This window comes from Scomber japonicus, chromosome 16 (genome assembly GCF_027409825.1).
Source record: "Scomber japonicus isolate fScoJap1 chromosome 16, fScoJap1.pri, whole genome shotgun sequence".
NCBI classification, from domain to species: Eukaryota; Metazoa; Chordata; class Actinopteri; order Scombriformes; family Scombridae; genus Scomber; species Scomber japonicus.
In genome coordinates, this window is record NC_070593.1 from 1610193 (window position 1) to 1622692 (window position 12500).

At 44.0% G+C, this 12500-nt stretch overlaps 1 protein-coding gene across 1 annotated transcript in view; it reads left to right on the forward strand.

Annotated features, from left to right (window-relative positions):
• The first annotated feature begins 7813 nt into the window (after positions 1–7813).
• sptbn5 (spectrin, beta, non-erythrocytic 5) overlaps positions 7814–12500 on the forward strand; it is a 38605-nt gene continuing 33918 nt past the window's right edge. Inside the window, exons 1-3 of the mRNA XM_053336201.1 lie at positions 7814–7927; positions 11950–12111; positions 12177–12179. Coding sequence (XP_053192176.1) covers positions 7814–7927; positions 11950–12111; positions 12177–12179 — 279 coding nt within the window. The remainder of the gene's footprint in view (positions 7928–11949; positions 12112–12176; positions 12180–12500) is intronic.

A 12500-nucleotide genomic window follows, 5' to 3' on the forward strand; every position in this document is an offset into this window, starting at 1 on the left:
CAGTCTGTGGTTATATGTGTTATATACAGTCTGTGGTTATATTATATACAGTCTGTGGTTATATGTGTTATATACAGTCTGTGGTTATATGTGTTATATACAGTCTGTGGTTATATTATATGCAGTCTGTGGTTATATGTGTTATATACAGTCTGTGGTTATATGTGTTATATACAGTCTGTGGTTATATGTGTTATATACAGTCTGTGGTTATATGTGTTATATGCAGTCTGTGGTTATATGTGTTATATGCAGTCTGTAGTTATATGTGTTATATACAGTCTGTGGTTATATGTGTTATATGCAGTCTGTAGTTATATTATATACAGTCTGTGGTTATATGTGTTATATACAGTCTGTGGTTATATGTGTTATATACAGTCTGTGGTTATATGTGTTATATACAGTCTGTGGTTATATGTGTTATATACAGTCTGTGGTTATATGTGTTATATACAGTCTGTGGTTATATTATATACAGTCTGTGGTTATATGTGTTATATACAGTCTGTGGTTATATTATATACAGTCTGTGGTTATATGTGTTATATACAGTCTGTAGTTATATGTGTTATATACAGTCTGTGGTTATATGTGTTATATACAGTCTGTGGTTATATGTGTTATATACAGTCTGTGGTTATATTATATACAGTCTGTGGTTATATGTGTTATATACAGTCTGTGGTTATATGTGTTATATGCAGTCTGTGGTTATATGTGTTATATGCAGTCTGTGGTTATATGTGTTATATACAGTCTGTGGTTATATGTGTTATATACAGTCTGTGGTTATAACCCATCATGGCTTCTTGTTCCTGGTTAAATGAGTTCAGAGTGAATCATCATGTTGTTCAGGCTGATCAGTAACTTCACAGCTGCTCTCTATATGAATATGGATGATTTCACATAAACACTGAGACGCTTTAACCTCAATATACTGAACTATAGTGTGTGTGGGTGTGTGTGTGTGTGTGTGTGTGTGTGTGTGTGTGGGTGGGTGGGTGGGTGGGTGGGTGTGTGTGCGTGGGTGTGTGGGTGTGTATCTGTGTGTGTGTGTGTGTGGGTGTGTGGGTGTGTGTGCGTGGGTGTGTGGGTGTGTATCTGTGTGTGTGTGTGTGTGGGTGTGTATCTGTGTGTGTGTGTGTGTGGGTGTGTATCTGTAGCTTCATGTGTGCACACGTATATGTGTAAACACATAAACAGTAAATAGTCAATAAAACACCATATCAACTAGTTTGGCATGATCTTACATCCTTCCTTCCTTCCTTCCTTCCTTCCTTCCTTCCTACCTAACACCATATCAACTAGTTTGGCATGATCTTACATCCTTCCTTCCTTCCTTCCTTCCTTCCTTCCTTCCTACCTAACACCATATCAACTAGTTTGGCATGATCTTACATTATAACTTGTAAGTCATTATTAGTATAAGTCCACTTAAACACACTGTAGCTGATCACATATTTAATATCTATCATTCTTTTGTGGTTACACCATTTGACATGTTCAGGAGCATTCAGTCTGACTTTTGGTAAAAAATGGTTCAAATGTCATTTAAATGATATAAAACCAACAAAAATACTAAATGTACATTTTAACAAACCTGATGCTGCTTTTAAATCTAGTTTAACTCATTTATGGATTCATCATCTTACCAACATGTATTATTACTGACTTATAAACAGCTATACAAACACCACCAGACATTGAATAACCGACACATATATATCACACTGAGGAGGGCTGGTGGTCCATATGGGGTTATTGGGGATAGAGGGGGTGGTCCGGGTCGTTAGTTATTGCTTGTGTGAGGCGCGTGACGCTCTGTGGTCGAGCTCGGCGAGGTTGGGCTCGGTGTGGTTGAGCTCGGTGAGGTCGGTGTGGTCGGGCTCGGTGTGGTTGGGTCTGTCGGTGTGGTTGGGCTCGGTGAGGTTGGGCTCGGTGAGGTCAGACTCGGTGTGGTCGGGCTCGGTGAGGTTGGGCTCGGTGAGGTTGAGTCTGGTAAGGTTGGGTCTGGTGAGGTTGGGCTCGGTGTGGTTGAGCTCGGTGAGGTCGGTGTGGTCGGGCTCGGTGTGGTTGGGTCTGTCGGTGTGGTTGGGCTCGGTGAGGTTGGGCTCGGTGAGGTCAGACTCGGTGTGGTTGGGCTCGGTGAGGTTGGGCTCGGTGAGGTTGGGCTCGGTGAGGTTGGGTCTGGTGAGGTTGGGCTCGGTGTGGTTGAGCTCGGTGAGGTCGGGCTCGGTGAGGTTGGGCTCGGTGAGGTTGAGCTCGGTGATGTTGGGCTCGGTGAGGTTGGGCTCGGTGAGGTTGGGTCTGTCGGTGAGGTTGGGCTCGGTGAGGTTGGGTTTGGTGAGGTTGGGTCTGTCGGTGAGGTTGGGTCTGTCGGTGTGGTTGGGCTCGGTGTGGTCGAGCTCGGTGAGGTTGGGTGTGTCGGTGTGGTTGGGCTCGGTGAGGTTGAGCTCGGTGTGTTTGGGCTCGGTGAGGTCGGGCTCGGTGTGGTTGGGCTCGGTGAGGTTGGGTCTGGTGAGTTTGGGTCTGGTGAGGTTGGGCTTGGTGTGGTCGGGCTCGTGAGATTGGGTCTGGTGAGGTTGGGCTTGGTGAGGTTGGGCTCGGTGTGGTCGGGCTTGGTGTGGTCGGGCTCGGTGTGGTTGGGTCTGGTGAGGTTGGGTCTGGTGTGGTCGGGCTCGGTGTGGTCGGGCTTGGTGAGGTTGGGTCTGGTGAGGTTGGGTCTGGTGTGGTTGGGTCTGGTGTGGTTGGGTCTGGTGAGGTTGGGTCTGGGATGGTTAATAATCTTGGACCAAACCCACGCTGGTGTGGTCGAGCTCGGTGAGGTCGGGCTCGGTGAGGTTGAGCTCGGTGTGGTCGGGCTCGGTGTGGTTGGGCTCGGTGAGGTCGGGCTCGGTGAGGTTGGGTCTGGTGTGGTAGGGCTCAGTGTGGTTGGCCTCGGTGAGGTCCGGCTCGGTGTGGCTCGGTGTGGTCGGGCTTGGTGTGGTCGGGCTCGGTGTGGTTGGGCTCTGTGAGGTCGGACTCGATGGGCTCGGTGAGGTTGGGTCTGGTGAGGTTGGGTCTGGTGAGGTTGGGTCTGGTGAGGTTGAGCTCGGTGTGGTAGGGCTCAGTGTGGTCGGGCTCGGTGAGGTTGGGCTCGGTGAGGTTGGGTCTGGTGTGGTCGGGCTCTGTGAGGTTGGGTCTGGTGAGGTCGGGCTCGGTGAGGTTGGGTCTGGTGTGGTCGGGCTCTGTGAGGTTGGGTCTGGTGAGGTTGGGTCTGGTGAGGTTGGGCTCGGTGTGGTCAGGCTCGGTGAGGTCCGGCTCGGTGTGGTCGGGTCTGGTGTGGTTGAGCTCAGTGAGGTTGGGCTCGGTGAGGTCGGGCTCGTGAGGTCGGGTCTTGGATGGTTAATAATCTTGGACCAAACACACGCTGGATTAAACAGAAGGAGCTGAAGGGTTAACTCAGAGCTTTGACATTTTAGACTTTACACATTAAAAGTGAATCTATTTATGATCCGGTTTATGACGACTTCAAAGGAGCGGAAAGCGTGTGACTATCAACCCTGATCTCCCCCTGCATGGATATAAGGAAGTAAGAAGCTCCGGAGAGATAAACACAATCACACAATAAAATCATGAGGGTTAGGGTTAGTGTTAGGGTTCTGCTAAAGAGAGAACAGGGTCAGTAATGTGCTGTAAACGCTGCTCTAGTCTTTAACTCTCTGGTTTCTAACAGACAGGAAGTGGATCTTGTTGAGGACTACTTTCAGCGGCGTAGGAATAAAACCTGTGAATGAGTGAAGCGGTTCTTCCTCTAAACTCAGCGTGTTGGTGTCACTCCAACAAATCAAAGATCAACAAGTTATGACCCTAAACACACACACATTTACAGCTAGGTGTAACCGCTCTAGTCAGCTAGGTGTAACCGCTCCAGTCAGCTAGGTGTAACCGCTCCAGTCAGCTAGGTGTAACCGCTCCAGTCAGCTAGGTGTAACCCCTCCAGTCAGCAGGACGGCCAACCAATCAGAGGAGACGTAAAAGTTATAATGATCATTTCGTCTTTTTGTCTGTGCTGATGTTTTTAAACTTTATCACCGCTCATAAACATTCCTCACACATAAAGAGACATAAAGATAAAATAACATAGAGTCCAAACATCACACAGAGAATAAAAGAGAATAACACGTTTCCATCTAATTATTAGTCAGTAATAATAAGTGTTGGTAAGATGATGAATCCATAAATGAGTTAAACTAGATTTAAAAGCAGCATCAGGTTTGTTAAAATGTACATTTAGTATTTTTGTTGGTTTTATATCATTTAAATGACATTTGCACCATTTTTTACCAAAAGTCAGACTGAATGCTCCTGAAAATGTCAAATGGTGTAACCACAAAAGAATGATAGATATTAAATATGTGATCAGCTACAGTGTGTTTAAGTGGACTTATACTAATAATGACTTCATTTAAAACATGTAAATGTTTCCTGGTCTCCATGGTAACCAGATGAAATGTAATATTTAGAACAATAGTATTCCATTAGCTTTATTTAATATAAAAGTTATAATGTAAGATCATGCCTAACTAGTTGATATGGTGTTAGGTAGGAAGGAAGGAAGGAAGGAAGGAAGGAAGGAAGGAAGGAAAGGAAGGAAGGATGTAAGATCATACCAGACTAGTTGATATGGTGTTAGGTAGGAAGGAAGGAAGGAAGGAAGGAAGGAAGGAAGGAAGGTGTTTTATTGACTATTTACTGTTTTTAAGCTAGTTGAATTATTTGGTACAAAGTTTTTATGGTTACACCACTTAGACATTTTTACCATAATCCTCTAATATATTCTCTCTAAATGGATTAAAAGCAGAAATTTGATGCTGGGTCCACAAAAAAAGAATGTGTGAAGTTATTCATACGTTTATTTTCACATTTTAACCCTTTAAATTTAAACTAAACCACATGGACACTAATAAAACCCTCATTGACCCTTATTTATATGTATATATATATATATATACATATAAATAAGGGTATTTTAGCTTTAGAGGAGCATTCATATGTCCAAATGTTTTTGTACCCATTGTAATATCACAAGAGGTTTAAGCTTCATCCAGTTAATAGAAATCATTTTTCTTCGCAATCATCTACAAAATATGTTTTATATCAACCAATCTTCATTCATAATGCACTAAATGAATTACATGTTTAAGTCTCTGTAACAGGATTTGAGGCCAGAACATAAATCATCATCTATGATTGTGTTGAGCTCCAGTTCCAGCTCTCCTTAAATATGTCATCATCACACATGGAGCCTGTTGAATCTTGGCAGACGACACTTTGTGCAATCTTGCTTTTTTTATTACCTGAGAAATAAATCCAAAGTACGTTGAGTTTTATCTTTCACAGATTACACATTTAAAAACTTTTACTTCCTCAAACCTGGATGATGCAGCAACGTCTTCACCTGCTTCAGTCAGACCTAGAGGGTTAACCCTAACCCACCTAACCCTAACCCACCTGACCCTAACCCAGTCAGACCTATAGGGCTACCCCTAACCCACCTGACCCTAACCCAGTCAGACCTACAGGGCTAACCCTAACCCACCTAACCCTAACCCACCTGACCCTAACCCAGTCAGACCTATAGGGCTACCCCTAACCCACCTGACCCTAACCCAGTCAGACCTATAGGGCTACCCCTAACCCACCTAACCCTAACCCACCTAACCCTAACCCACCTGACCCTAACCCAGTCAGACCTATAGGGCTACCCCTAACCCACCTGACCCTAACCCAGTCAGACCTATAGGGCTAACCCTAACCCAGTCAGACCTATAGAGTTAACCCTAACCCAGTCAGACCTACAGGGTTAACCCTAACCCACCTAACCCTAACCCGCCTAACCCTAACCCACCTAACCCTAACCCAGTCAGACCTAGAGGGTTAACCCTAACCCACCTGACCCTAACCCAGTCAGACCTACAGGGTTAACCCTAACCCACCTAACCCTAACCCAGTCAGACCTACAGGGTTAACCCTAACCCACCTGACCCTAACCCAGTCAGACCTACAGGGTTAACCCTAACCCACCTAACCCACCTAACCCTAACCCACCTAACCCTAACCCACCTAACCCTAACCCAGTCAGACCTAGAGGGCTAACCCTAACCCACCTAACCCCCCTTACCCTAACCCCCCTTACCCTAACCCAGTCAGACCTACAGGGTTAACCCTAACCCACCTAACCCTAACCCAGTCAGACCTATAGGGTTAACCCTAACCCAGTCAGACCTATAGGGTTAACCCTAACCCAGTCAGACCTACAGGGTTAACCCTAACCCACCTAACCCTAACCCAGTCAGATATCTGATAACCTGAGATCATATCACAGCTGTCTATTCTCCCTCCACTAACCTCCACTTCCTCTCTGGATGCTTTACAAGTCATTTCAAGAGTTTACTGTTAAAGCTCCTCATGTCCTCACATGTTATAAATATCTGATCTGTTAGCTGAATCTGTTCTCTTCCCTTCCTTCCTTCCTTCCTTCCTTCCTTCCGTCTTTCATCTGTCCTTCCTTCCTTCCTTCCTTCCTTCCTTCCTTCCTTATTCTTGTTCTTTCTTTATCTTTTTCCTCCTCTTTCTTTCTTTCTTTCTTTGTCCTTCTATCTTACTTCTTGTTCTTTCTTTCTGTCTTACTTTCTCTCTATGTGGATAAAATATTTAATATTTATCATTCTTTTAGTGACTTCTTTTAAATCACTTCTTAAAAAACAAACTTTCATTGATTCTTTTTTCTAATTTGATATTTTATTTGATCTTATTAACGGCCTGGACTCCTGATTTTATGAATCTGTCTGATTCGCCTTTTTGCCGATGACACTGTGATTTATTTTACTGACCGCTCGGATCACTCCAGTTTATAGATTTAATAGAAATTGTGGATTTTTATTGATATGCTTGTTTAAACCCTTACATACTTCATTTGAGAGCTTTAAAAACAACCTAAATGTGACCTACAGAGTGAGAAATTGGATGTTAAATGCATCGTTTGTGCAGCTGAAACACATTTTATAGATGCAAATCAAAACCCAGCATTCAAACATGTCATATTATTCATCATATTCATCTCTCATGCTCCTCTGGGCCATAAAATAGTGACTGTGGATAACTTTTCTTTTCTTTACATGAGATGAATCAACCCGAAGGAATAATCAAATGTTTATTGGCTGACGGGAGATTTATGGATGTGAATTGGTGTATAAACTAATTATGAGTGAGAATATGAACAGCATGTGAAGGGTTAATGATAAACAGTCTTTCATTATTTAAACTGAAGCTCTGAAGCTAGTAGATGATGTTTTACTGCAGCATGAAGCTCATAGAGCAGCAAAGGTTCATCATGTAGCTGCAGGTTTTCAAACCAGACTGTCCTCGAGGCAAGGAAGGAAGGGAGGAAAGGAGGAAGGAAGGAAATGAGGAAGGAAGGAAAGGAGAAAGAAGGAAGGGAGGGAGGGAGAAAGGAAGGAAAGGAAGGAAAGGAGGGAGGGAGGGAGGAAGGAAGGAAATGAGGAAAGAAGGAAAGGAGAAAGAAGGAAGGGAGGGAGGGAGAAAGGAAGGAAAGGAAGGAAAGGAGGGAAGAAGGATGGAAAGGAGGAAGAAGGAAGGAAATGAGGGAGGGAGGGAGGGAGGGAGGAAGGAAGGAAGGAAGGAAGAAGGAAGTAAGGAGTAAGATATGAGTGTTTATAATCTGTCTGCAGGGTTTAAATGAATCCTGAGTTTTGATGATTTGACGTTTTAACCCTTTCTATTAAACGTTTCCTTGCAGCCAGTCAGGATGGACGCAGACGAGGACGGAGCCGGGCGGATCCGAGAGCTTCAGGAGCAACGGATGACGGTTCAGAAGAAAACCTTCACCAAGTGGATGAACAGCGTTTTCACCAGGAACGGGGTGAGATACAGATGCACCACTATACAATAAACTTTATTTATATAGCAGAAGTTTAACAAACACGAGGTTCACACAGAGCTGCTCAAAAAGAGTAAACACAGCTAGGGCTGTCAGCGTTAACGCGTTAACCGTGATTACATTAATGCAATCCATAACGCATTCATTTTTTTTAATCGCATTTTAATGTTGCAAGCCTTTTTGTCCCTTCTACTCCCCCGTAGACGGCTCCTCTAGCTGTAGCGCTATGCTTTGAAGTGGCCTCCTGCAGTAAATCTACCGCGCTGATGGAAAGTAAGAGAGCTACTGGACTTTTGAACGGCTTGTTTAACTTTAAAACACTTCCAGACGCTTCAGTTGACAAGTCAAAAGTAAAATGCAACCTGTGTCAAACGGAGTTTAACTACCACCGGAGTACGTGGAGTTTGAGTTAGCACCTCCACGCTAAACACCCAGGTGCAGCCAAGCGAGCCTCAGCTCCACCAAAGGACCATTTTGGAGTGTGGGAGTCGCAGCAGAGCCGTGATTGATTCCCAGTTAAGACACTCTGGTAAGAAATGCTTTACATTATGGGCTTAAAACTGCCTTCAAATGGAAAATAACAGGATTTTAAACATGCAATTCAAAACGCCATTAATCGTGTTTAACTATGGAAATTCTGCGATTAATCTCGATTAAAATAATTAATCGTTTGACAGCCCTAAACACAACACATACTGTAGATGAAGTACACAATAGAAAGATACAAGCAGTAAAATAAAATAAGTAAATAAATAAATAAAAGGAAGGGAGGTAGAACACAATATTTTACAGATATGTTTACAAGGTTAGGAATGATAATAATAATAATAAACTAAATATACAAATCATAAAATAATAAAGTTTTAAAAGAGAGCAAATAAAAATTAGTAAAAGTTTAATGAAGGTTTACAGAGTCAGACGCTGTGATGTATAAATGAGGTTTATTATATTTACTTTATTTATCTTGCTCTTTGACCCCAGAGACACTCAGTCTGCCTGGCACTAACGCCTCATCTCATAGATTCTCTTATCATACTGAGCAATGTGACAATAAAACACTTTTTAATTTTAATTTCCTTCTGCTTAGTCTTAACATAAAGATTAAATCTGTTATATTCTACCTTTTATATTATTAAATCCTTACAGTTCTAACTCAGAGCCTCGATGCTCATTTCCCCTTTTTTTTCTTTCTGCCTTTAAATGTCTCGTTTGGATTGAAACTCTGAGCTCTCGTGTTGCGTTCACTGCCATGATGTCGGCGTTGTTCTCTCATGTTGCGTTCACTGCCACGATGTCGGCGTTGTTCTCTCGTGTTGCGTTCACTGCCACGACGTCAGCGTCGTTCTCTCGTGTTGCGTTCACTGCCACGTGTTGCGTTCACTGCCACAATGTCAGTGTTGTTCTCTCGTGTTGCGTTCACTGCCACGATGTCAGTGTTGTTCTCTCGTGATGCGTTCACTGCCACGATGTCAGCGTCGTTCTCTCGTGTTGCGTTCACTGCCACGTGTTGCGTTCACTGCCACGATGTCAGCGTTGTTCTTTCTCGTGTTGCGTTCACTGCCACGATGTCAGCGTTGTTCTCTCCATGTTGCGTTCACTGCCATGATGTCAGTGTTGTTCTCTCGTGTTGCGTTCACTGCCACGATGTCAGCGTTGTTCTCTCGTGTTGCGTTCACTGCCATGATGTCAGTGTTGTTCCTCCTGATGTTCTCTGCAGTCTGTCAGCTGATAACGAAACACAAACACTCATCAATCATCCGCCGTCGTCGTGGTAACAGCAGATGTTTCTTGTCAGATGACGTTAAAACAACACGTTGTTCATTCCTCTCAGCTGTCGTTCGTCCGTCTGCGTATGAATTCATGTTTTCCTTCTGATAAGAAGAAACAGCCGAGGCCTCCTGCTGCTGCTGCTGCTGCTGCTCAACGGCATTCCCAGAATTCCTCTGAGATTCCTGCAGGACGGCAGCGACTCCGAGTGTTTACTGCAGTACTCTGATCCTTTACTGCAGTAGAAGTACTCTGATCAGCAGTACAGTTTGAGGTACTAGTACTTTACTGCAGTACAGTTTGAGGTACTAGTACTTTACTGTAGTACAGTTTGAGGTACTAGTACTTTACTGTAGTACAGTTTGAGGTACTTGTACTTTACTGTAGTACAGTTTGAGGTACTAGTACTTTACTGTAGTACAGTTTGAGGTACTAGTACTTTACTGCAGTACATTTTGAGGTACTAGTACTTTACTGCAGTATAGTTTGAGGTACTAGTACTTTACTGTAGTACAGTTAGAGGTACTAATACTTTACTGTAGTACAGTTTGAGGTACTTGAACTTTACTGTAGTACAGTTAGAGGTACTAGTACTATACTGTAGTACAGTTAGAGGTACTAATACTTTACTGTAGTACAGTTTGAGGTACTTGTACTTTACTGTAGTACAGTTAGAGGTACTTGTACTTTACCGTAGTACAGTTTGAGGTACTTGTACTTTACTGTAGTACAGTTAGAGGTACTAGTACTTTACTGTAGTACAGTTTGAGGTACTTGTACTTTACTGTAGTACAGTTTGAGGTACTAGTACTTTACTGCAGTATAGTTTGAGGTACTAGTACTTTACTGTAGTACAGTTAGAGGTACTAGTACTATACTGTAGTACAGTTAGAGGTACTAGTACTTTACTGTAGTACAGTTTGAGGTAATAGTACTTTACTGTAGTACAGTTTGAGGTACTTGTGCTTTACTGTAGTACAGTTTGAGGTACTTGTGCTTTACTGTAGTACAGTTCGAGGTACTTGTACTTTACTGTAGTACAGTTTGAGGTACTTGTACAGCTTTTAGCTGTGAGGCGTTCACTGACCTGCAGATAACCAGGACATCCTGGTCTCGCCTCTTATGTAACAAACTTCAGGGGAAACATTTAACATTAAAAGCTTCCTGTCAGCTCTCACTGCTGTAAACATGTTTACATCTAAAACATCTAACTCCTCATTTATTAGAGCTGCAACAATTCATCATCTCATCATCTCATCACTGCAACTGTGATTCATTATTTTGAGTCTTTCTTAAGAAGAAAAAGTGAAATTCTCTGATTCAGCTTCTTAAATGTGAATATTTCATGTTGTTTTTAGTCCTCTGAGACAGTAACCTGAATATCTTTGAGACATTTGAGGACATAATGCTGGACTTTATACATGTTATTGACGGTATTGATTTATCGGTTGATTTCTTTATTAATTGATTTCTTAAAATGTCATAGAATAGTGAAAAATAAGGATAAAAGTCTACTCTCCTTTCCTCCTCCTTCTCCTCTCATCCTCTCCTCTCCTCTCCCCTCCTCTCCTCCTCCTCTCCTCTCCTCTCCTCTCCTCTCCTCTCCTCTCCTCTCCTCCTCTCCTCTCCTCTCCTCTCCTCTCCTCTCCTCTCCTCTCCTCTGTCTCCTGTCTCCTGTCTCCTGTCTCCTGTCTCCTGTCTCCTGTCTCCTGTCTCCTTTCTCCTCATCCTCTCCTCTCCTCTCCTCTCCTCTCCTCTCCTCTCCTCTCCTCCTCTCCTCTCCTCTCCTCCTCCTCTCCTCTCCTCTCCTCCTCCTCTCCTCCTCCTCCTCTCCTCCTCTCCTCTCCTCTCCTCTCCTCTCCACTCCTCTCCTCTCCTCATCCTCTCTTCCTCCTCATCTCCTCTCCTCCTCTCCTCTCCTCCTCTTCCTCTCATCCTCTCCCCCTCCTCTCCTCCTCTCCTCATCCTCTCCTCCTCTCCCCCTCCTCTCCTCCTCTCCTCATCCTCTCCTCTCCTCTCCTCTCCTCTCCTCTCCTCTCCTCTCCTCTCCTCCTCACCATCTCCTCTCCTCTCCTCTCCTGTCTCCTGTCTCCTGTCTCCTCTCCTCATCCTCTCCTCTCCTTTCCTTTCCTCTCCTCTCCTCTCCTCTCCTCTCCTCTCCTCTCCTCTCCTCTCCTCTCCTCTCCTCTCCTCTCCTCCTCCTCCTCCTCCTCCTCCTCCTCCTCCTGCAGGAGAAGTTGGAGCTGACGGACGTCTACACGGAGCTGAAGACGGGTGTAGTTCTGGTCCGTCTGCTGGAGCTCATCTCTAGCAGTCAGCTGCCGACTCCCAGCAAACGTAAGCTGAGAGTTCACTGCCTGGAGAACAACAGCATCGCCATCAGGTTCCTCAAAACCAAGGTAACAACATATGAACACACACCAGAGAGTCAAAACCAAGGTAACCACACATCAGCACACACCAGAGAGTCAAAACCAAGGTAACAACACATCAGCACACACCAGAGGTTTCATTATACAGGTTCAAATATGAAGCGTTAAGATACGATGAGAGAAGAAGAAGAAGAAGAAGATGAGTGTAGGTCAGAGGTGTCAAACTCATTTTCATTCAAGGGCCACATACAGACGGAAGGAAAGAAGGAGGGAAGGAAGGAAAGACAGGCAAAAGGAAGGAGGGAAGAAAGGTAGGAAAGACAGATGGAAGGAAAGAAGGAAGGAAGAAAGAGAGGAAGGACAGATGGATGGAAGGACAGAAGGAAGAAAGGAAGGAAGGAAGGAAGGACAGATGG